This window comes from Notothenia rossii, assembly GCF_949606895.1.
Source record: "Notothenia rossii genome assembly, chromosome: 1".
Lineage (NCBI taxonomy): Eukaryota > Metazoa > Chordata > Actinopteri > Perciformes > Nototheniidae > Notothenia > Notothenia rossii.
Genome location: NC_136912.1, coordinates 9,230,826 through 9,256,852, shown reverse-complemented (window position 1 = coordinate 9,256,852; position 26,027 = coordinate 9,230,826). Strand labels below are relative to the sequence as shown.

The window sequence follows — 26,027 nt, the reverse complement described above, 5'->3', positions numbered from 1 at the left end:
TCGTCAGAGGCTTCACTGTCTTCATCCTGCTCTTCCTCCCCCCCCTCAGCAGCTTCCTCTTCATCACCACCATCAGATGCTTTCTCAGCAACATCTGCTCCTTCTTCCTCTTCATCGGTCCCACCAGCAGGCCCTTCTTCCTCATCATCACTGGACTCTTCCTCTCCTTGGTGGAAAGACTCTCCCACCTCAGTTCCTCCTCTCTTAGTGAGCAGAGCGAAGTTCTTCTCCACGTCAGAGTCTTCATCGTCACTGCTGTTCGCCGCCATATTCTTCTTCTTCTTCTGCGGCTGCTTCCCTTTCCCCGTCATCTCAGTTTCTGGAAGACGATAACAGCTGTGGGAAACAAGAGGAGAATTGATGTGGTTTTGAGACTGGAAATGTGCTAGATGCTCATCTGCTGTTGTGGAATAAAACTAGGTTTATTTACTCAATTACAAAACGAGAGATACTCAAACTTTACTTGAGTTCTTCTATGATATGCAGCTTTACACTATACTACACTAATACATCCTAGAGGTAAATATTGAATGATTTACAACACTACATTTGTCTGACAGCTTGAGTTACTTTTCAAGATTACATTGTTTCATCCACTTCCTGTACAGTAAAATCCATGTATCTCCAGATGTTTGAATTTAAAAATCTTTATCATGGCTTTCAGACATTTCAAACACATAATCTAAAACGAACCGGTGCATTCAACAAAAAAAAGGTACATCTAAATCTAAAACTGACAAGACATACAAATATATCTCCAGATGTGTTTAGTTTAATAGCTTGTTGTGCTCATGAATGGCAGGTCGTTTACCATCTTAGCTCCAAATAAGTTTAAAACCATATGGTTTCTTTCCTAATAATTTAACTTCTGATATATTTTCCATGATAATTAACCTCACACTATTTGGTAAAAGCCAATCGTAATAAATGCAGGTATCTAGCGTAGCAGGGCAATGGCTCCATACAAAAAACAGCATTTCTATTACTTCCTAGCTTATTTAAATGTGTACAAATATGGTTAAGTCTCACTTCAGATATGATAGGGTATTAAAATGAGTTACACTAGGATTCGGGTTAGTATAAACGCAATAATGAGTTATTTCCTTTTCAGAAATGTTCATTTTATGACTTACTATCTTGAGCACAGGCTGGCTAGCGGTGTCAAGTCTTGCTAAAAACGTAACGTTAGAAATGGTCTATGTCACGTATTCTTATGCCGAATTAACACCTAGGTAAGGAAACGTATAAGCTCCCAAAAAGTCGTTTTATTAACAAAATGCGTTGACTAAGAGGGACATTTTTTATATTTAAAGCAGCAGATTCTCAATTCAGTTTGACAGGTTTTCTTCAGTAGCGAAAGACAAGAAAGCGAATCGGACCGAAGTCAAGAAAGCGAAGCCAACTTGTACTCAACATGAAAGCGAAACACTATTAAATAAATGTGTATTTACCTGGATATTAAGTTGTTAAATCCCTGTTTAGCTGAGCTCTATTATCCACGTGTGTGCATGTCGGCTGCGAGTTCCACTCCGGTGAGATAAACAGAGAAGTTCCGGTTTCAAAATAAAGGTTTCACTGAGTTGTCCAATAGTATGGGCAGATAACAGAATACATGTGCTGCTGTATTTTATCCATATAGGTTTATTACCAGTGCCTGTAGTGGTTAAGTACTGTTTTGTGACCAGTAAGATGTGATGTTTTACTAAATATTTTTTTAGGCTTTTATTTTGAAGGCAGTAATAATGACTTGCCGCGCAGTGCTGCCCTCTGCTGAAAATACACAGCTATTACTTCACTCAGAATCAGGTTTTTTTATGTATATTGGTGCTAACATTAGGGAACACAGTTGTAAGAGGACCAACATTATAACTATAATAAAAAGAAAATGTTACAAAAAACTATGTAACACACATTATGTACACAGAATATGAATAAACAAAAACGAAGTATAGTGAAAGTATGACAAAGTACAGTTTATTAGATGTCAAAGTGGAGGGTTATGGAGATTGTAAAAGAGGATGTGTTATACAGAACTGTAATTGCAATTGCACACACACACACACACACACACACACACACACACACACACACACACACGCACACACACGCACACACACACACACACACACAGACACACACACACACACACACGCGCGCTGAGAAAGGAGGAGGAGTTTGTTTCCGTTGCCAGGCGATCATGGTGACGAGTTGCGTCAAATCGAACATATTAAAACCGGAATATCGATAACAAGTCCTTCAAAATAAAAGCGGGTAAACTGCAGAGCACAGAAACATCTACATAAAAAATGAAAAACATATTTTCAGACATGATGAGAGTCTGAAAGCCTAAACTGTGTCAATCAATTATTTTGATTACACATTTATATGAAAATAAATGACTTTTTAATTTTGTTTTGTATTTTCCACATTATCCATCATAATTCAGAAATAGTAAAGACAAATATGAATTACCCTGTAAACTCATTTTTAGCGTAAATGTATTCTCTGATTATATATTTTATTAGTATTCATTTCGTTGAGTACTTTATTTTTTCCGTGCCTTTTTTAAAACATTATAGAGAAACTTCCTGAATGTATTTCAACAATAGAATCACATTCTTTAAATGTTTATCCTTGTGTGAAAATGTATCTGTGATATCCTGTAGTTTAATGTTATTCCTGTTGCTGCTTTAAGATGAATCAATAAAGTATACAGTATTCTAGACAAAAGGTGCGTTTATTCTGAAATCTCTCACCGGAAGAGGTATTCCCCTCCCTGGTGTGTATTGACCATTGACTGAATGGTTGTGACCCAAACACACACACACGCACACACACACACAGTCAGGCGGATCGTGGTCGTTGAGCAGGTTTACCGCTCAGCAGGAGAGCTGTGCTTTGTGTCCTGCTCCCATCACCTAAACTAACACACACTTATTCCTGCGAGCTGTCTCCTGCAAAATCTCCTCCGAAAACATCCTCTTTTTTTATTATTATCCCACCTGTCCTCCAGAGGGATTGGACCTGCAGAGGGAAAGGCCCGCTGGGTCCCTGCAACAGGTCGAGGAGGAAATGTAAATAATAGTAATTATATTAATGGGAATGCATGTGGTGTAAATGAAGCGAACAGAGGAGGAACATACACTTCAGAGGAGGAGGATGCTTTGATGGTTTCTGCTGCAGACTGGGTGCGACAGAGAGGAAAACTGCCAACATGATGCCGGTGAGTAAGAAAACACATTTACTTATCCACTCATACATGTGGGCTCTGTAACTGTCTCTGTGAGGACTCGCACCTTCCCCATCACTGCCATGCAGGGGCAGTAACCTGACGTGTATTTAGTGTTATTTCCACTGTGATTTCCCAACAAAATCCCTTCAATTTTAGCCTATATTATAAATTAGAACCTCGTATCCTTACTAGGTAACATGTAAAAGAATGCAGTGTCTCTAACTGTTGAAATATATTGTATATGCAGATGTTTTTAAATTATGATTTAATCCCAGATGGAGCGTCAGTGAACATGTTATTGAATGATTTGCATTGTCTTCATTTACTTGTATTCGGACAATACTGTGTTATCAAAGTGTTGAGGTCTGCAGCTGCCTTTAGAGCACTGAGGTCATGTCCTTTTCAATTTATTTTGAGAAGTATGAGTCAACTTGAGAATGAGTGATGGCGTTTATTCACGTGTAGGTTTGTTGATAGGCTGATTACAGGATTTATAGACTCAGTTTACTGCTTTAAAGAAAGAATAATAACCAAAGTAGGAATATTTGGTTTTTCTCTAGCATGCTTTAAACAGCATTTAGACATTTTATTGGAATACAATAGACAGAAAACAAACAATAGAGACTGAACTTTCTTAACTGTCATCAAGGAGCATCCATTACAGTCAACTTTACCTAAATAATAACCTAAACTTTAAAAGCACAGGTTCGGTTCTTTAAACTCAAGCTTGTGACTGAACACCTCACTTTTTCTGGTGGAGTCTTTAAACAGAGCAATACATAGATTTAGAAAATGTAATCACACCTAATTTCTGGAATAAACACATCTTATCTGATGGTCTCATCCACAGTGAAGTAAAAACATCACTTCCTGGATCAATAACATGAGTGATCGCAGCACTTTACACAAGGTAATGATGATCTGATAAGGGAGACAGACTTGTGTTTGTGACCTGCTGTGACTTCATCCTCGTTCAACAAATGTCACGACCAGACGCTGTGTGTATATCAGAACTAATAATAGAACAGCATTGTGCCATTGTCTCAGTATGGAGGTCCTCCCCTGGTTTAAACATGTTGTTGACCTTTTTATCCACACTGCAGTGCTGCTAAGTCCTCTGAGTCACTGCAGCTGAACAGTTTGACATTTGGCTCCTGGTTTGAGTCTTCGTCTCACTTCTTCCTCTGTCCTGCCTGTCCATGCTGTGAGTCTGTAATGATGCTACATGGCTGTAGACATCTTCTCTTTTCTTTTAGCCTCACTGCACCAACAAGTCAATTTTTTAAGCTCTAGGTGTGTCTGGTGCTCACCTGTACCGTCCAGAAACATCTTGTTTAAAACATAAATATGCGCTGAAAGTAAAGGCATTGATTAGTTTATCTTGGTATCTGGGATGTTGTGTTCAAATCTGTTGTCACAATGACAATAGTATAAAGTGTTGTCCCAGAAATAACAGCGATATTTGTCACTTTAAGACCATTTTCCGCCAAAGATAGTAATATCAAAGTTGCCTTATAATGCGAATACACCTTTTCAAAGAGCAATGCACTTTAAAAAGAATTGTACAGGCTACGCCCCGATATATAAACACAACACAAACTTTAAGACCTAACCAGAACCAAAATGACTTGAATTAAAGGACAAGATATGTTATTCAATATTTTATCTTATAGCCAACAAGTTCCCACTGAATGGTATATCTTTGAATCACACATCTGTACTTTTATTTTATTTTTAAAACTGCTGAAACAGCTGCTCACTGTTGTTTTTAGCAAACAAACCTGAGGAAATGGTGCATCTGTTGTGCGGATTAATCCACATTTGTAGTGAGTATTTGTGGCAGCAGGATGGTGTGTGTGGGATTGTGTTTTTTAATAGATTTTGGGCAACAATGGAGCTCTTTGGTACTAGACATAATAAATATATTTGATACACGCATAACACTTCTAAGAGTTCACATTAACTATTGGTCTGAGTCTGAACGAGGGATTAGTTGACGAGAAGAAAGGAAATATAGAATATCCTCAGATTGATCCTATAAGCCCTGAACCCGTCACGGAGGGCAACACAAAGGGAAACCCTTCTGGAGGGTTTTTCAAAACATCTTCAATCAAAGTCCAGTCCAGTATATTCAGCTTATCCAGAGGTCTTTTAAAGATAACCACACACGTGTCTTTACAAACATTTGGCCAGATCTACATGAATTTTAAACGCTAAAAGTCTGGGTTTTAGTTTTTGTCAGAATCAGTCTTTAGAGGTATGCATGTGGAGATTTGTGTCACTGAAACTCAATGCAACTTGCAGAAACCGCATAATCATGGCACCAACAATATAACACAAAGAAGGTGAGAGAACACTGAGAGAAAAACACTGCTGTTGATTCCATGTTTAGGCAATTGAACTCTATGCTGTGTCAGAACAACCATGTTTGAAACATCACAATTACGCCCCAAAGTGAAATTGTTGGGATGCGTTTGTGGCAGTCATTAATGTTTTGAGAATCTAAAACGTTTAATTCAAAGGCAGCGTTGGATAACATTGTGTGTAACGATCGATCTATCCAGATTGATATTGATTCAATCAAAGTGAAAGCATCAATACATATCATACACAAGTGCTCCTGTGGGGATTGCCCACAGTATTGAGTATGTAAGTCACTTTGGATAAGAGCGTCTAACATGTAATGTAATATCATCCTTAAGTTATGTTTTATTTAGAAATGCCATCGTCTGTCGCTGATTCCCATTAGAGCAAACCTGTTTCTTACAGAGCCCAGTAATGAAAGGGTCGAATCCTATTTTACTTCCTTTTTGTGAGTCGATATAAATCTCAGTGATTGTGTTAAATGTTCATATGATATTGTTTCATATCGATCGCATCCTGCTGAATTGAATCAAATCGAAATGGCAGACTTTCTGAAATCAGCATGTTGTTTAGTTTCCCAAAGAATAGCTTTAATATCTTTATTTTGGTGGAAGTTGTTATACATCCCTACAGATACCACAGTTTGGTATTCAGCTGCGTGATCTTTCCCACGCATGTTAAATGATAAATGAGGAACATGATGAAATGTAGGAGGAAGGTCTGTTGAGGAAACTCGGAGCGCAATGAGGAAGCATTGAGCTTCTCTTTCCAGCATTACACGCCTTACTGTTATTCAGACTGTACTGTGTAACCTCCACACAATGACTGACATTCACAGTGCTGTGAGAAGTGCTGACAAAAGATTAACAAAATACTCATGTGTCTAAAAATGAAGGTGGAAACGATACTGCAATCAAATGTTTCACATGCTTTTCTTTCAAACGCAGCCCACCCTGATCATTATACTCATCATCTTGCAGGCAGTGGAGCTCGCCTTGCTGCTTGGTAACTGTTGCCACAGTGACCAGAAACACACACACACACACACACACACACACACACACACACACACACACACACACACACACACACACACACACACACACACACACACACACACACACACACACACACACACACTCACACACACACCCTCTCACATGCTGTTCAAGGTCGTACAGGCCCAGCATTGTGTCTGTATTCCTCACGCATAACGGAACCACAGTAGGGAAGTTGTAGCCTTCGTGTTCATTCACAGAATCCGCCCGATGCTGACGTTTATTTTTCACTTCTGACATTTAAGAAACCTCATATTTAGTTCCCGTATTGGTGAGGATGCTGCAAGAGCTACACAACAGGAAACACCGAACAGATCCTGACCACTGGCGGTGAATCTAAATTGCTTTCACACCTAAAGCGGTTTGGTTTGGTCCTCTGCTCTGCTTTATTCAGATTGTTTAGCATGGTTTGAAAGAGGTTCATTGAACTGTGGTTTGGTCCAATCAATATAAAACCTCCCTGTCTTTTTTCACTAAACAGTTTTTCTTTGTGATTATTCATAATAACACGTCTTCTAGGTGCAGTCATGACTAATAAAAACCTAGTCAGCCATTTTCTTGCTGAATCGTTTTGAAACAAAGTCTACCTGCTCTTTGAGAATATGAACGTGTGAAAAAAGATTTGAAAAAATGCAATTGCACGTTCCGTTAGAAACCATAAAGCACACACATTTTATTAACAATCGGTCGTAATTAGTGACGTATTATTTAAGAAAAAGGCTGGTGTGGATCACAACAACAAGCATATCATATTTTGGTTTGAGTAAATAACCCAACAGTAATACAACAAAAAGAATCCTTATACAGGGGTAAGGGTTAATTGGTTGATTTAAATTTAAATAATTGATTGAAGTTGACCCATTAGTGTACTGGTTTCATATTGATTCAGTGATTTGTATAGGAGGTCATTTGGTTCACTTCAACCTCGGTGCTGTAATCAGAGGAAATTGGGAACTTGTTACGGCAATCTTTAACTTGATCCGGAAAAAAAATCGAACAAACTGGTGCTAGAATACGATTTGGTGAAACCACCGATCCTGGCAGTTGTATTGAGATGAAATTGAGCGCTGTCCGCCTCATCTCTGGCTGCAACACTATATCATATATATACTATATATTTCTAGACAGAATTATGACTACCTACTTTTTTACACAGACCGTATCCAGCAGCGCAGAATCAAATCACAACAACTGGATCTCATATGCGGGATATTCATTACTTTCCACCTGAGAACCACCACATCATCCTAGTGATTTGGCTCCTGTAAGGCTAACATATTACATTGTGTATTCAATGCAACAGTACGTTTTAACCATATAAAACCTGCATTAGCTGGACACACAACACGGATGTATACTGTAGCTTTTAAGGTTTGCATTTGCTGAAAAACTGTAAACAGTAGACCCGACTTACCATTCATTATGCAACTTCAAATTGAATACGAACGATTCATATCGTAGCTCATTTTAAATGAACAAAGTAGTGCACATTAGAGAGAAAACTGCAAATGCGTGCTTAATTTAATGAATGTTTAATACCAGTGTTTAACCAGATTGGATTAATGCGTTAATGCGTCTAAATCATAAATGATGGGGAGGCTTTTTCATCCCACTCTGCTGACATGATATGAATGCAGCTTTAATCTGTTCAGCACAACATTAGGCACGTCAGTTTAATGCGGTAATGAACATGTTGGTGTTTGTCTGATAGACTTGGAGGCATCTCATTAGAAAAGGCAGCAGGGAAGCTGAACGTTAATTGTTTTAATCAGTCGCTTCGTGGTGAACCTTTCTACACAAACACAAAGTGACATGCTAGACTTTAAAAACACAAGCTAATTAGAGACTATTAGAAAACTGTGTAAATGGTCCCAATGAGCAACTGTAATGCACAGCAGGCGACCAATCAGGAAGGGTTTCAGAGCTCAGTGTCAACAATAGTTCAGTACAAGCATCCTGTGTTTATGTTGGGGGGGTGTGTGTGTGTGTGTGTGTGTGTGTGTGTGTGTGTGTGTGTGTGTGTGTGTGTGTGTGTGTGTGTGTGTGTGTGTGTGTGTGTGTGTGTGTGTGTGTGTGTGTGTGTGTGTGTGTGTGTGTGTGTGTGTGTGTGTGTGTGTGTGTGTGTGTGTGTGTGTGTGTGTGTGTGTGTGTGTGTGTGTGTGTGTGTGTGTGTGGTTAATCCAATATTGGTGTGTCACGTGATTCTGTCGGCCATATGGCTCCAGCCGTCCACGCCGCCTACAAAACATTTGGGATGTGACCTGCAGCGTGCCAGCTGCCGCCGCGATCCCCCGAGCGGAAACAAGACCAGACACACCAGAACTGAGGGACAACATTTAACAGTTACATTTAATTAAAAATTATATTTATTTATTAATTTCATCAAATTAATTTCTGTTGCAACACTGTTTGATGAGTTTCCTCCTTTCTCAAAAACACTAAAACGTTTTATATTTGATGTTGTCTGATAATGTTTAGGTCAGATCTATTAGTTACAGTCTTCTCTACAGTTACAAAAAACATGTTAAATTAGATAAGAGTATTTATTTTTCATCCCTAGAGTAGTAATTCAATTATTGCCACAGCACAAGGAGTCACAGTAGAATTATTCATAGCTGAGTTTACACCAGAATTACTGTATATGATATTTTATGAAGAAACACATCTCACATCAAATGCATCACATTATTTCTGATGTGTTTTTTTCACGAGGCCAACATTACTTACCGGTCTGCAGCGGTGTCATTGTAACTCTACAAAACCTACACTTCAGATACCATAACAACAACACTGTGTTTCTGTCCTCCTACTTTGAATAATACATTTTGAAAGAAAATTCTACAAAATCTTTTTTCTAATTCCACAGAAAAAGCCAACGTTTTAATCTCAACATGTTGATTAAAATCCCAAACTCTCAGACCTGCACTATGCATAGTCTGCCATCAGTGTGAGAATACGTAATATCAAATGATAAGAGCTTTCTGAATGCAGCCATCTACAGTCAACCACACACAACGAATATTGAACACAGTGACTTTGAAACATGCACAAAACATAATGGAAAATATTGTATGGGTAAGGGTTAAACAGAAACAGATGCTTATTAGATGATCTCTTTAAAAAGATGCATCATCATTATAATCATCATCATCAGCATCATCATCATCATGAGCTGGTGTGTTCTGATGGGATTACGGAGACGTCTCTGGTTGTTTTGAAGGAGCTGTTGATGTTGTCGTGCTTCATTAATTTCCTCCCTCTCAGCAGAGGGTGTGTGGGCTGCTGGACGGCATTAAACTGCGTGATGCTGCGCTAATTCCTGCTGGATTAAGAGCCGGGAGTTTAACGAAGCCTCGGACTGATGACAGAGAGAGACAGACAGGCAGACAGGCAGGCAGACAGGCAGGCAGGCAGGCAGGCAGACAGACAGACAGACAGACAGACAGACAGACAGACAGACAGGCAGGCAGGCAGGCAGGCAGGCAGGCAGGCAGGCAGACAGACAGGCAGACAGGCAGACAGACAGGCATACAGACAGACAGACAGACAGGCAGGCAGGCAGGCAGGCAGACAGGCAGACAGACAGACAGACAGACAGACAGACAGGCAGGCAGGCAGGCAGGCAGACAGACAGACAGACAGGCAGACAGACAGGCAGACAGGCATACAGACAGACAGACAGGCAGGCAGACAGACAGACAGACAGACAGACAGACAGACAGACAGACAGACAGACAGACAGACAGACAGACAGACAGATATTGATATTTGCATTTCCACACAAAAACCTCACCTTTTCAGAACTGCTTTTAATCTGTAATTCATGTTGGTGTTTTACATATTTCAGGTGTGTTGTTTTAACTGTGTTTTTATGAATTTGTATTCTGTAAAGTGTCTTTGAGTTTCAAGAAAAGCGATCTATAAATAAAACGCATTATTATTATTATTATAGTCATTATATCCACATTACTGATGCTAATTCACCAAAAGCCCCATTGTGTAAATGTTCTGTTAAAGCGCTAATAGTCATCTCTATAATATTGTTGCGATATCAATAGATGTATTTGATAAAATAATGTCTTAATGTTTGATTTTCTCCTTGTTCGCTTCCAAGCCCTAGGATGTACAAAAAGCTGTGACTGATCACACATAGATGCGTACAACTCCTAAATCAACGTATTGTTTTTATCATTAGATAAACTAAGTTGAATGATAAAGTTAGCACCCCAAATGTATGTAATATGCAGAGTTTCCATATTTACATCTTAATTTTTGCATAAATTCTCCACAAATGTTTTTCACATGTTAGTAGTTTAGCTGTTTTTGCCTTAAAACTATGTTCAAAAACTGGAGATTTTCCAGTGTTTCCTCAAAATAAAATCAAGAAAAGTAAAAAATGTGGTTGTATATTTTTTTCCCAGATTTACCTACATTGTTTTTGCCAATATCAAATATGCTAAATACACTAATGTAGTTTTGAGTAAACAAGATTGAAAGGAGATGTTTGTGAAATAGTTTGAAATGGCTCTGCAGCGTAATATTTGTATTTAAACTGCACAACAATGCATTAACAACACCAACACAACCCTATCTTCAATAATAATTGTAAAGCTCCCATGTCATGCTTTTCTGGTTATTACCCGTCCCCTTGTGTGTTATGTATCTTTTACTGCATGTAAACGGTCTGCAGAGTCACAAACCCTCAAAGTACACCCTTTAGCGACTAAAACTCTAACATAGAAAAGACCTGTCTACGCTTCCCCAGAACGCCTCGTTGGAGATTTCTCATTTTCCATTGTTTACTTCCTGGGTATAGTGACGTATTTCGGGTATAGTGACGTGCCGTTACGTCCGCGGAGCCGTTACGTTTGGACCAATCCGTGGACTTCCTCACACACACTCGGCGGGACGTTGCGAGGCTCACTGCTGCGAGGAGAGGGACACTCAGCCTGGGCACACACACAAACTCCCAGCCAGGCTGCGGGTGTGTTTCGGGCTGGGTTTCGCTGTGTCTCGCAGACGGCCACTGGGCTCACAGGGAGGGGGGGGCAGGAGCTCCAACAAGGCGTGTAGGACAGAGGGTGAATACACATACTACACAGAGATGCTGTATGAGAAACCAATGTGAGTTTGGAAAATTGCACAATGTAAATCCATTCTAGTAGACCTCAACAATGGAATTATGATCAGTAGAAATGGCCATGACATGGGAGATTTAAGGGTCGGACCTCTTGACCCAGTACTGTCCTGTGAAATCTATTTTTTATTCATTTCTTAATTAATTTTCGAGCCCACAGAGCTCTCTGAAGGTTATTCGCTGCTGGCTTAAATTCAGTGGTGTGTCACTAAACGGTCGGTTGGGTCGACCTCATGACTCCAGCCATGACCTTTGACACACTTTCATATAGGATTAACAATGTGCATGCTATACTATTGGCAAGAACAATCTACAAGAGATTGCACAGTGCAATCAGAGAGATACAGTATGTCCACGTTTTTGAGCAAGTCCACGAATCCAGTCTTTGTCAAGTCTGCCACCACCTACGCGCAGCTGCTGGCGCCACTTCGTCCGGTCCTCCGCCAGCCTCTCCCAATGTGCATGCAATTAGCATGTTAGCACGTAGCTCCGTGTTTCTGTAAGATAAAGTCTTAAATCAGACACGCAGTGTAATTTTTAATGTTCATGATCTGGTGGATTTCTGAATAATATCACAAAGCAAAACCTCTTGAGTCAAGTCCTCCAGCGGTTTCACTTTGAAGTCAGAAATGAAAAAGGAACAATACATGTTTATTCAGGATGCTTTCAGACACTTTTAAATCTCTGGTGTGAACTATTTGACATCTTTATCATGTTAATACTTTGAAGAGCCAACGCAGGACCAGCAGGATGTGGCTTTTCATTTAATTGTAATTACTCTTATAAAATCCAGACCAGTTTTTATTGATTTCTGTTGGTATTAAGTGTTTTTATTAATCACAAAGTCATGTGTTGCTCTGTCTATTATCTGTGTATATTCTAGTTTATTGTTTTGGATCCTTTGAGTGTATAAAAAGTGCTTTATAACTAAAGTTTGATTCGATTTTTTTTATCTCAAATTTGTCTTAAAAAAACATTTAAACGGGTCACAATTGAAAAAAGCACATTATGTTTTGCTGCCATTTTAACATAGTTCTGTCTTTTCAATTCCATTACTTTTTTATATATATTTTTAAGACACCAGTGCCTTGATTGACGAGACAGAGTTCAATAGGGGGGGACGGAGGGGATGACACATGGTAAACGCTCCCAGGCCGGATAATTCCCCAAACATTTCAGTCAGAAATGTAGTCCTAAAAATTTAAGTTGAGTTAAACAACATATTTTTGTTCCACACACACCTTCAGCCTGTACTCGGGGCATATTGTTTCTCTATAACCAGCCTCACTGACGAGAGGAGGTCCCCCCCAGCCCCCCCCCCCCACCCACCCCTGTTGTCGTCCTGAGGGACAGACCTCTCCTCGCTGCGCTCTAATTGGCTGCCGGGTTTCCTGTTCGACCTCAGTTTCGTGACTGACGGCAGTGACCCATTTCATCTGCATCAACCTGCTCCATTTTCCTCCAGAGCTGCATGTAGGACAGCTAATTCCTCCCTGCCACTTAGTCTCTGTTGATTTCATTATTTTTAAAGAAGGAGGGACTTTACACAGAGATAGAAACATTGGTTCAATGACTTCAGCTGACGCTTTAGCACAAGGAATCTCCTCTGCAGACCATCAAATCATGAGAATAACAATATTGCATCTTATTTAAAGAGCAGGTGGTTCCCTCTTTTAATATAGCACTTCATTTCCCTTTGCTCCTCAGAGTCCACAGTGAATCCCTTTCAGTTTAAATGTGACAGATCTCAGAAAGTTAATATTACTTTAAAAAACCTCTCAGAGTATTTAGGATTTAAAAAGCCAAACATTTAGCATTGCTCTCACTGTTGTTGGCTCTCCATGCCAACTTCTCTCTGCCAGTTCTCTGTTAAATAAATATTTTCTCAGAAATAAACCAACCCGCTCCAATTCCTCCTCCTTTCATGCAGCTGTCATGAATTGTTTGTCATTATTCTGAATACTTTTATAGCCATATTAGAGACTTTGATAGATATTCATTCCCCCAACAATCTGAAATGTACATATACATACTTTGACATTTTTATGGTTTTCAATACAAATTCTGACGATTTATTGGATGGATTATGAAGAACATGCATCCTCTTTTGATTACTTTAAATACATCTGGTGCTCTGACTCTTTCATCTAATACCCTTACGAAAAGGCTAGACACTGTACTCTCTTGTTTAACTTTAAAAGTAACGTAACTTAACATTAAATCCACCTTTTCAGTGAGTAAATTAGGAATACTGCCTCTATAGTATTCATCACAACCACATTTCTTTGCCTCATACATCTGTAGTAAAAGGATTATCAAACATTATGTTCACAACTGTCTGGATTACAATCTCACAAAGAAGGTGGGAATATGTGGATGTTAGAATTGAGGTCTGAAGTTTAATGTAGTTATACTGAAACCTTTCATCACTTTGTTTGTACAGTAGATACATGGTTCCCTGACAATATTGACATTGCCTCCATTGTGGTGGAAAGACACCAGATGTATTTTAGGCTGGATGGAAGCAGCTCAAAGAAAGACCAGAAGGAGCTGAATGCACAAAATAAAAACACAGCGTTTCTTTCACATCTTTAGAAACCATGAAGGACAATTTACATTTATCGGTTTTCTACCACAAAGCCAAATCCACTTGTCCCTGTATTTATTCACCCGTGCATTAGAAACTAGATGTACCTGCTTTTTTATTTCACTTCAGTGTTTCCCGTATAGAGGTTTTATTCATGAGCTTCATTTCAACCCGAGCCTACAGCGTCTGCATGTAAATGAGGTTGCAGTCAGTTTGAGAAAGGTCAAAGAAGGCTGCTCATTTTCAAATGACACCAAGTGGAACGAGGTTAATACGAAGACGAGGATTGAATTGAGCTCAGGACAGTCAGATTGAAGGTTGGAATCCACATAAAGAGCATTTGGATGCAGCCATTGAGCAAATCATCTCGAAAAACACCCTCTGTGGATGAATAACACATCGAGCGCTGCCTCCTGCAGGTTGGCGGCTGTGGGAGGAGATCTGGATCTTGGCCTGATAGCAGATACCCTGCTGTAGTAACAGATGGCCCGGTGCATCATGGGAGTTATGTCCACAAATATCTGTTATAGTCTTAAATAGCACAGGAAGCCATAGAGGTGAAGAGCGCAGGTTGAGCGAATCACATCAATCAATCAATCAATGTTTATTTATATAGCCCAATATCACAAATGTTACATTTGTCTCAGTGGACTTCACAGTTTGTACAGAATATCAGTATGACAATACGACACCCTCTGTCCTTAGACCCTCACATCGTACAAGGAAACACTTCCAGAGAAAACCCACAGTTTAAAGGGGAACATGGGAGAAACCTCAGGGAGAGCAACAGAGGAGGGATCCCTCTCCATGGGCGGACAGACCTGCAATAGATGCCGTGTGTAAATCGAAGAGATAATACATTTTACAGCGTAGGTAGACCAAATGTTTGGAAAGACCAAATGTTTGGAAATGCATGTGTAATAAATATAATATAAAAAATTATAAATAAAATAAGAAGATGAATCCACGAGGATGTCAGCAATCTTGTGGGAGCCATCAGGGAAGTAGTATGATGAGTCAGGCAGGACCACAGAGACAGGTTCAGCCACGACTCGAAATCCAGGACTCAGGATCCAGGACCACAGCAACAGGATCAGCCACGACTCAGGATCCCGGCGTATATGTAGACACCAAAAAGACATTTGGGGGAAGCTGGGTTAATCAGAACATGAGAGTATACAGGTACAAACAGACAGAAGGAAGAAGTAAGGTGCCCCCCGACAGTCTAAGCCTATAACAGCTAAACTAACGTGTCTACATACATGCACTCCCTTAGGAGAGGTTGAGGGAAAGGGGTAGCAAGTAAGAAGTAAGGAACAGAGGTGGTCACACACAGGTTTAACTATCAACACAAGACATAGAACGTGCACATGTTTTAAAGGCATGCGTGTCGCCCATTTATTAACATTATTTATTGGTTCAAATGCTGTGTTGGAAGACTATTTTGTTCATTTGAAAACGTAGCCAAATTGTGAACACTGCTGATCCTGGACTTCTTTTTTGGGTGTGATTGACCGTTTTTGGTCTACTTGGTTTTAACAGGAGTTGACATGGTTCCGATCAAATGTAATCCGCAATATCATATGCCAAACATTCACAATTATTTTGGCCAACGAGAAATGCTCACTTATGGATTTCAACAATCTTGTGCACAAAATGAAGTAGAAGATTTGCTTTTGTACGAATATAGAGAGCCTTAAATATCTTTATTTCAACTCATGACCAATGGGAGTAAAAACACTGTTGTATTTATATATGTTTGTATCTATATAAATAGAGGCTCTAGAGAATCTTGGAATCCACTGATCATTTCTCTAAAGAAAAATCTTCTCAGTGTTGCGAATGCTCAAACCTTTGATGCCGAAATCTGTGCCAAAAATATGATTCCATCTTAACTTTTGTATCATGTGTCTGCTCTGTGTGTGTAGATGTTCCTCACCGTGTACCTCAGCAACAACGACCAGCACTTCAACGAGGTCCCCATCACGCCGGAGACGCTGTGCAGGGACGTGGTGGAGCTCTGCAAGGAGCCCGGGGAGGGCGAGTGCTACCTGGCCGAGATGTGGAGGGGCTCCGGTGAGTTGAAGTCCTCTAAACACTGAGAGCTAAACACCACTAGATACATGTTTGAACAGTAGCCATAAATGCACATTAACTTCCAGGTTTATGATCTTTTCTGAGATCCCAGATTAACAGTATATGTTGGGTTTTTCGAATCAGAACACATCGTTGGAGATGGGGAGCGGATGTTCGAGGTTTTGCAGAAATGCGGGCAGCAGAGGGGGGAGGTCCGTTACCTCCTGCGTCACCAAAGAGCTCCAGGACGAGAGTCAGGTATGAAAACACCTGCCTTACAAACACACAGGGTTCAACACAGTGGGATTTGAGTGTGTTTCTACATGGTAAACCGGTGAGGCTTTGTTGCTGCCTCCCCCTCTGGTTGCTCCAGGGTTATCCTCACAAATTGCGATAAACAGCCGGTGACTCCCTGTGTGTCCGATAGGTGGTATGAGGCTGGAGGACAGCGGGTAGTTCACAGAGATAAACGCTGCAGGAAAGGGGACAGGCTGAAGAGAAAACGAGGAAATTAAAAACACATGCCGTAGAAGTTTGTAATTTCGTGCCATAAAATCTTTATTTGGTAAAAGTCAGATGGACACTTTATTTGTTTGAATTGTGTGTCATGCTTTAAGGTCGTAAAAAGTCTGCTTAAACAGTAGATGTGATTTTGTAAGAAAGGTTGGTTTTCTACATGGAATAGAAAATGTTGTTCAATGGTTCAAAGACTGTCAATTGAAAAGGCAAAAAGGGAGAAGGTAACCTCTGAGTAACAGTTCAATAAGAACAGAGGAAACCAGAAGTCATTGGTTAAATAAACTGGAAAATAAGCTGAATTATTCATATTTTGTACTCTTTTAAAATAGTAAATTATTGAGCATACACACTGATATAACAGCTGATTGCAAGCATTTGAACAGTATTGTGTATGAACTTGTACATTTAAAGTGCAGCACACAGTTATACTTGTTTATTGTGGGTGAATGTCACAAAAGGAGCTTGAGGGTCGGACGGTTTCTGGTTTTATCCCACGCAGCATACGGCCCAACTCTCAATGTCGTACTACAACATCTGCATCATGTATTGCTTCAACCATGTTCAGTGAAAGAGGATTGATCTTGCGGGGGATGTGAGGTGGGGAAAGGACTTGGCAGCTTTCTCTGATCACCCCTTTAAATTATGGAGGTTGTGGTTAACGACCAGCTGTGATTGGTCGAGGTCAAACGTGTAATCCGTTATTTCTCCCGGCCAAGTCACAGCAAGACTTCCTGACTCAGCTCAGTGTAAATGTAAATACTATACGTAAACTGATGCATTTTAGTGTATAACTAGTGTTTTGTGGTCTTTATTTTAATTACATTGGTTTAAAATCATAGGTTCAGGAAATCTAAAAACAGGTTTAAAATCTAGATTCAGGGAATTTAAAAAAGAAAGGCACGTCTCAAGGTCTCGGGAAGGCTTTGGTTTATTCATGTATTTTATACCTGTGTTATTCATGTTTTCTATTTACTCTATTATCTTTGCTTTTTAGTGACTGTTTTGAAATGGCATTTTATCATGTGTTTCTGCTGCACTATTTCTTAATGACTTTTATTTGTTGCAAAGCACTTTGAATGACCTTGTGTTGAATGGTGCCATATAAATAAACTGGCCTTGCCCATGTCCTTATTTAATATACTCAAATGTTTATTTATTGAGTACTCAGTTTATTAGCAGATGCACTTCGCTCGGAATACAAACTCATGTTTTTACATAAAGTATAGGTTAAAGGTGGGGTAGGTACCTTTTTGAGAAACCGGCTCGAGATACACTTTGTCATATTCCATGGAATGCTCTTAACATCCCGATAGCAACGAATATCTTCAGTGCTTTGACAAAAAATCCATTAAAACATCTGTGGAAGCCGTAGTACTGTAAAAAGCACGACCAATCATCTGAGCCGGCCCGGCTAAAGTAACTGGATGGCCTACCTGCCTGTCAGCCTTCCATCTGTGCACAAACTCATGTCGTGCCCTCATTGGTCATGTGCACGTTCGTGTGTGTTGGATAGAGGGGCTCTGTAAGGAAGTGGCAGATTTTTTCCGGCTGTGTGTTTTCAAATTCTAGCGCACTCAAGCTGGTTTCTTTAGAAACAAAAAGCAAAGCAAATTGAATTAATAGAAATGTAAAATGGAAACAGTAGAATATTTCAATTATAAATAAAATCTGAGAACTGGTCTCTGGTTTCAGACAGAGGGTGAAAAGAGGTGCTGCAACACAGGCAGTATGAGAAACATAAAGAGCTTTTTGAACATTAAAGCATGGAGACATGTCACAGTAGAGACACAAAATACAAATGTGAAACCTGAAAATGTGCCTGATAGTCACCCTTTAAAAGTGCAGGAGTGAAGTATAGAGGAATATTTCAAACGTGCAGAAAATGTGAGAATCTACCGCCAACCAGACTGTGAAGCTAAACCAGATCACTGAACAATGAGTATAATCTCCTGCCTTCAGTATTTAAAGTAATCCAGTTTTTATGCATTTCGAGGTTGTTGCCACATGGTGCAGATCAAGAGCAGGATGTTCAATCATGTAAAAGGTTCAGTGTGTCATAAAGTAGATCTGTAATCAGCTTATGACTGAAGGGAATCCATTGTGCATGTTCTGGACTGGGATCCGGTTTTGATGTCGTTGTAAAAAAAAAATCCCTTCTAAGTTTTTTGTGAGTAGACAGTGGCTCCATCAGCTCATTTTTACCCTTGATCTCCAAAGTTGTTATCCCTAAAATACTGTAAAACCACTGGATACAAATAATACCAAAGAGTATAAAGCTGGTATTATTCTATTGCTTCTTATTTTCAATAAGTCCCATGAACAGAGACCCAAATGTTAGTGTGTCTCTCAATACTGTCTGACTTATGGCTCTTATCTACAAGCACATTAATTCCTACTGAAGAAGTAAATGATGTGGTCATTGTAGTTTTTTGTAATGCATTATATAGGGCTATCTTCAGCTGTGTATGAATCCACCTTTGCTCTCTGGAAAGTAATGTTGGGACAAAGTATACAACCCAGATTACTGAGGCTGAATTTAAACTGATTTCTAGCAAATGGTTTATTTTCACCAATGACAAGCACTTTTTTTTTTGAGCTGCAAGAAGTTTATGTCTCCAAGGACTAGGACAGGTAGATGCCTAGGACGGTGTGTGTCATCACCATAGTTCATCACCCATGATTAGGAAGATCATTAGTTTTGCAGATATTTGTTCATAAGCCAAAGCATTTCAGAAGGAAAACGTTTGATATGATGATGGTGCTAGATAAAAAGTCAGAGGATTTCCATTGAAGGGCCCTATCCTGCTAATTCTCAGGTTCATATTTGTATGTTGTGCCTTCACTGTGACATGTCAAAAATAAAGTGAACCTGATAATAAATAAGTGTGTGGGAGAGAATTTCCCTCTGGAGAACACATTGGCTTTTTAGGACCATTTAAATGCACTTAAATGCACAAAAATCTATCTAACATATTACATGGAAGGTAAAACCCCCAAAAGCCTCGGAGGGCCTCTTTAAACCTGTCTGTCAAATGATATCTGTACCAAAATGCACTGCTCTCAATCCAATCATTTATAAAAACATTTCAGTGGGCTGATCAACACTACCTATCGACCACAGCTAACTTGGCTAACATTAGCATCAACACTGTGTTTTCTTATCCAGGTGGATCCAGAGCTACAGATCAGATGATGAATAGGAACCAGGTGAAAGCCTCTGTGGAGAGATGTCTGGAGAACGGGGTGAGTCCCCTCCCTATTATTAAAGGTCTAATGAGAACCCTGGTTTTGTGCGTCTAGTTGGGAAAGGGTTAGCCTAGCTTAGCACAAATACTGAAAGCAGGGGGAAACTGCTAGCCTAGATCCATCAACAGAGGAGTGAAAACAACCTTCAAACACTTCCAAGTCTGTCAAATTGACATGCTTTACAGTTTATATGCAGTCTATTTCTAAAGTTAGTAGGCTTGTGTTTTTTTAATACATTTGAAACAGATGTGGAATAAGAATTGCTAAATGGACACATGGCGGTTTTAGCAACAGTTAGCTTTGGAGCTATTGCAGGAAGAATTGGCGCGTAACTTGCTAACTAACAAGTCAAAGGATTTACTGCACACTGCCAACAAAAAAGTGAAATAACATACAAACACACACTAGACTAGAGCCTCCATCATCTGTGCTGTTGTTTGAATTATCACAAAGTCATGTATTTGGAGGGAAGCCTGCACCTTATGCACCTTTGAAAGTTTGTTTATGTAGATTTGAAGGTGAACTCTGACGTGTGTGTGTGTGTGTGTGTGTGTGTGTGTGTGTGTGTGTGTGTGTGTGTGTGTGTGTGTGTGTGTGTGTGTGTGTGTGTGTGTGTGTGTGTGTGTGTGGCAGGTCTCAGCTCCTCGTCTGGACATGACGCTGAGCGACCTGCAGGATCTGGCAACCCGTCAGCAGCTGCAGATTAATGCCCAACAGCAGCTGCTGGCCTCCAAAGTACGAAACACCCAACACACACCGCTGCCACACTGCTAATGTTGCCATTACTGCTACTGCTAATGATAGAGTGTGCTGGAATGAGTCCTAAAACCTGGTTATGAGTTAGCATTTGATGCGCTTCTGGTGTCCTCGTCTCAAAGTTTTTTTAAACAGGTTTTTGGTTGGATGCCTGATATAAGCTCTGTGGTTAACACAAGCTTAAGAGATTTTCAGATTTGGTGTAGCACATTGAATACGTAATTAAATACTCAAAAAGATATGTCATCACTGCAGCACTTAATATCACCAAATAGACAACACCCATCAGATACTGCTGATCTCTGCAAACATAGTTTCTGCTGTTATGTTGTGGCCAAAATTAGCTCTTGACCACCTTTTGTTCTCTGTTATACTTAACACTAGTGTACACATAACGGCTTTAAAATACTTACACTGAAGTCACCATTAGATCGTCTCATAGCGTCTAATATCTTCTTTCAAAACCTTCCTCTTTTTTCGTTCAACTTTGTGAACTTTTCATGTGAAATACTAAGTACAAAATATTGAATTGACTGAAACTGAAACTATTTGAACAATTATTAAATACAAATATAACAATGCAGTACTTAGGCGTGGTCAACAGACTCTTTGTACTAATTTAGTTTTGACTGGACTCTAGTGCTTTCTCCTCCACAGGCTTCACCTTGCATGCATTGATTTGAAACCTGACTGCGTTTGCTGTGTGTTCTGGAGCAGGAGCAGCGGCTGCGTCACCTGAAGCTGACGGACCAGCGGCAGCAGCAGCAGGAAACGTCTGAACAGGATCGCCTGCAGCAGCTCAGAGAGAACGCTCTCAACCAGGAGGCCAAACTGAGGAGGGTCCGAGCCATCAGGGGCCAGGTGGAGCAGAAACGCCTCAGCAACAGCAAGCTGGGTCAGTGTGGTGGAGGAATGAGTGACTTAACAGGTTTTTAGCAACAGAAAAACACACCAAAATGTTGCTTAAAATCAGTTTTAGGGACTGGGACAATAGTACGTTCTCAAACTGCACCACTTAGAACTAACTCAACAATGCAGAGATTATTTTTTTATAATTTATTATCGATGTTTTGGGCAATACTAAGCACTCCATGAGAACTTTTTGAAAAGTAACAAATAAAATAATAAAAATCTTGATCTCTAACTGCTTTTAGCATTTCCTTCTTCCATACCTGCATTTGTTTTGCCATCCGCAAAAAACAAAACTAAGTAAATATGTTTCTTTTAAACTTTTATTGTGATTAATCAGATTAAATATTTTTGATCTATTGACAGCACTAGTTTCTATGTTAAAAGAAGTACTATTAATGGCATTTCGAATGGTGCCTTCAAAGAGGAACATAGACAGTTTCCTGTAGAATGAAGTATTCTAATGTATAAAAGATAGAAAATGCATAATAATACTGGGAGGAGGCGTGTTCACAGAGGGTGTTTATGAATTTTTTTTTTTACTTAAATCACAATTTGTGAGTAAAATGTTCTGCATCTGAACAGTAGACGTAATCAAACAGGAAATGAGACATACTTTAGCCACAGTGAAGGTTCTGGTGAGAAAGACAACTGATTTATTCTACAGAATCTGAACAACATCAAGTATATGAGTATCACTCCATAACTATATCCAGATAACTGCACCCATATCTGCTTTGAGTCCTGCATTAAAGCATGCATAATGTGGCCACAGATTCAGTCAAAATAAAAATGGGGCCCTGCAAATCAAATGGCAAGCAAACAATAATATATACGAAAAATATTCCTGGAAATAAGATAGCCTAAAAGTCCTGCTTTTATTTAATCAATACTGAAAACTATGTATCATATTGCAGTAGTAGTTATGCATACAAATAAACCCAGTCCTTTTAGAATAGAATCCTTTTTTGTCATTATGCAGGTACAATGAGATGAGTAGAGCTACTCCTTTTTTTAAGGTGCCATCAAACATACAAAATACAAACAAGAGACGTACGACATTCAGGAGAAGACAACTTACAAACAGCATTCATACTTCAATATGCAGATGTTATTCATACGTGGCTGTTCTCTCTGTGTTGTCGTAGTGGAGGAGATCGAGCAGATGACGGGGCTCTTCCAGCAGAAGCAGGTGGAGCTGATGGTCGCCGTGTCGAGGGTGGAGGAGCTGAGCGACCAGCTGGATACTCTGAGGAGCAACAGACATGAGCCTCCTCTTCCTCCTCCTCACCATCACACCACCTCCTCCGCTGCGGAGCTGGAGAGACTTTATAAAGAGCTGCAGGTGGGGCCTCGGCTAATATGGCCTCTGGTTGTGTTGGGCAGCTGCATTAACATCACTTCCATAGATCATTTGAGAGCACCTGGATGAATGTGAGACTCGCCTGGTTGAAGCATCAGAATGATAACATACGGAGCATTATGTAGACCCTCCAGAAAAACGCGGGCAAAGATCCTTGATTATGTGGGCTAAATTCCTTGATTATGCGATTAAACATGTGGGGTTTTTATGTGATTTTATGCGGTGAAACTGCGGGAAGTTGCGAAATATGCGGGAAAAAATTATCGATTTCAAAAAATATATTGGGCTGTCTTATTTATTCTCTCTCACACACAACCTGCCACTAACGTTAAACCCCTTTACTATTCAATTAAACACATTCAATGTTTATTTATTGTAAAAGCAATTGGGCTATTTTAATCTCACCCCCCCCCCCACACACACCCCACACACACACACACTTCTCCGCCTCATTCTGTTTTCATTTACTCGTTCGTTATCTGCAGCTTCAATCTTGTAGGCTACTCATTTCGTTTCTTGTAGCCCTCTAAAGGGTTTTGGAGGTTGATGCCTCGTGAACGTGAGTTGTTTGGCTTTCTTGTCCGCAGCAGCAGAAAGCATTTTCGAATGTTTGAATGAATCAAAGTGGGTCGTCACCGTCGATTTTCTCTTATGCTCCAACACACAGTTGCACGGGGTGCAGAATAGTTTCCCCCCACTTTTTGCCCGGTCTTTAGTAGAAATGTTCGTCGGTAAATGAGATGGATTAGATATTTTCATCTTGGTGTTTTCTCTATCGTGTGAGCTCCACACGTTCACTCTATACAGTGTTGTTTACATTCTGTGATGCGCGAGCTGATGACGTCACGTCAAGAAGAGTTAACTTTTTTTTCTCAACTTTGTGTGGAAAAATGCGGGGATTATGCGGCCTTTTGATAAATATGCGGCCTTTGGGAAATCTGCGCCATTTTGCTGATCGCAGAATCGCGTTTTTCTGGAGGGTCTATGGCTGACATTTTCTCAATTAAAGGACTTTGAGTAGGATTTAGTGACGTCTAGTAGTGAGGCTTCAGATTGAATTCACCTGAAAACCCCTCCAAGCATGTCGGAGAAACTACGGTGTCCTTGAGGTACATTTGTGGTGCATTCGTGCAACCAAATTCAAGCTGCAACTTCAATGTAAAAATGTTCGAGGCCCTCTTTGATGACATTGTTCGTTTGTTAGTTTTTTCGTTATGGGGGTTTCTTTTCTTTCCTTAAAATAGTCAAATTGAGTTAAAATTATATATTTAAAACAAGACTTCAGTTGTGATAAATCCTACCCTTTTCTCTTTTGTCCTACCTACACGTTTCCCTTGAAGATAGGACCTACTATGATGCTGATTTCAAAAGAAAAGCAACTTTAGGCACAAAAAACTCTCATATTACTCATTTTTTATAATTATACTCATGGTTTTGGAGTTTCATCACGCTAGTTTATGCGACAAGTAGAAGCTATCTATTTGAATTTAGCAGGAAAGCTTATCTCACTAGCTAACCTTGCAACATTAGCCTCCTCACTTTCTACCTGTTTTTCACTGAGCTCCTCTTTGACCCTCCAGATGAGGAACAAGCTGAACGCGGATCAGAGCGGCCGGCTGCAGCAGCAGAGAGACAGCCTGAACAAGAGGAACCTGGAGGTCGCAGCGATGGACCGACGGCTCGCCGAGCTCCGGCAGCGACTCTGGAAGAAGAAAGCCGCCCTGCAGCAGAAAGAGAACCTGCCGGTGAGTGCAGCGAAAAACTGGACTTTCTGAAGAGATTCTGTTGATGCTGAGGAACTTAAAATGAGCGGGAAATCAGGATAAGCCTCATTTGCTAAATCAGCTAACTTCCATGTAACTAAGTAACCAATGTGTTAAGATAACTGTCCACATGGTCTCTGAAAATATTGAAACAGTTCTGTCACAATTATCCAGAAAAAGCCCAAAGTAAGCAATTAAAAAAGTTTTAATCAACCAACCAAACCAAAAATATTATTAAGAATTAAAAAAATGTCTATCTGAACCCACCGAAATAGATGACATTTTACATTTTCTCAATCAAATAATCATTTATTTGACTCATCATTTAAAAAAAAAAGTTGTATTTTTAATGTAACTAAAGCTGTCATTTTAATGTAGTGGAGTAAAAAATACAACATTTCTCTCTGAAATGCAGTCAAATAAAAGTAGGTGGAGTGAAAAAAATAATAATTTCAGTTAATTGCAATACTTTTAAATGTGTGCTTAAGTCCACTTTTTGAACTCTACTTTGGTTGCAGCATCAATTTGTAAAGGCCTTTTTTCATCGCTGCACTTATTATACTTAACGACGACCAAAATGTCTGCAGCTCTCAAATATTTCTGTTTCCTGCAGGTGCCTTCAGACGGAGGGGCCCCTCAGCACGCTGTGGGCTCCAGAGTGGCGGCGGTGGGGCCGTACATCCAGTCCTCCGGCTCCCTTGGGCCTCCGGTGCCGGCCCGGCACGAGGTTCTGGTGAAGCCGGCTTACCCGGACGGCACTGCCACATTACCCATGCCCGACTCGTCTCTGAAGCCGCCTCCCAGACCCCTCAAACCCGCCTCAGGTACAGCAGTTACAAAAGACAGAAAAAGAGGATATTCATTTTATTTAAAGGTCCCCTATTATACTGTTTTTCATCAATATATTACAGGTCTCAGATATATACAAACATTTCTCTGAAGTGTTTGGCTCCAAACACCAAACAGATCATTGCAGCATTACCCATAATCCCCTCTGTTTCAGCCCTGTTTCCAAAG

The 26,027-nt window shown here is 40.0% G+C and overlaps 1 protein-coding gene across 2 annotated transcripts in view; it reads left to right on the top strand.

Moving 5' to 3' along the window:
- The first annotated feature begins 2,812 nt into the window (after positions 1-2,812).
- Positions 2,813-26,027, top strand: part of LOC307028284 (apoptosis-stimulating of p53 protein 2-like) — a 35,646-nt gene continuing 12,431 nt past the window's right edge. The window contains exons 1-9 of one of the 2 annotated variants that reach the window (XM_079663175.1): positions 2,813-3,223; positions 16,307-16,454; positions 16,599-16,712; positions 20,140-20,216; positions 20,853-20,954; positions 21,693-21,870; positions 23,033-23,229; positions 24,828-24,992; positions 25,624-25,834. In XM_079663175.1, the coding sequence (XP_079519301.1) occupies positions 3,215-3,223; positions 16,307-16,454; positions 16,599-16,712; positions 20,140-20,216; positions 20,853-20,954; positions 21,693-21,870; positions 23,033-23,229; positions 24,828-24,992; positions 25,624-25,834 (1,201 nt within the window). In that variant the 5' untranslated portion in view covers positions 2,813-3,214. Of the gene's footprint in view, positions 3,224-16,306; positions 16,455-16,598; positions 16,713-20,139; positions 20,217-20,852; positions 20,955-21,689; positions 21,871-23,032; positions 23,230-24,827; positions 24,993-25,623; positions 25,835-26,027 lie in introns of both variants that reach the window. The other variant, XM_079663174.1, reaches the window with a different exon arrangement.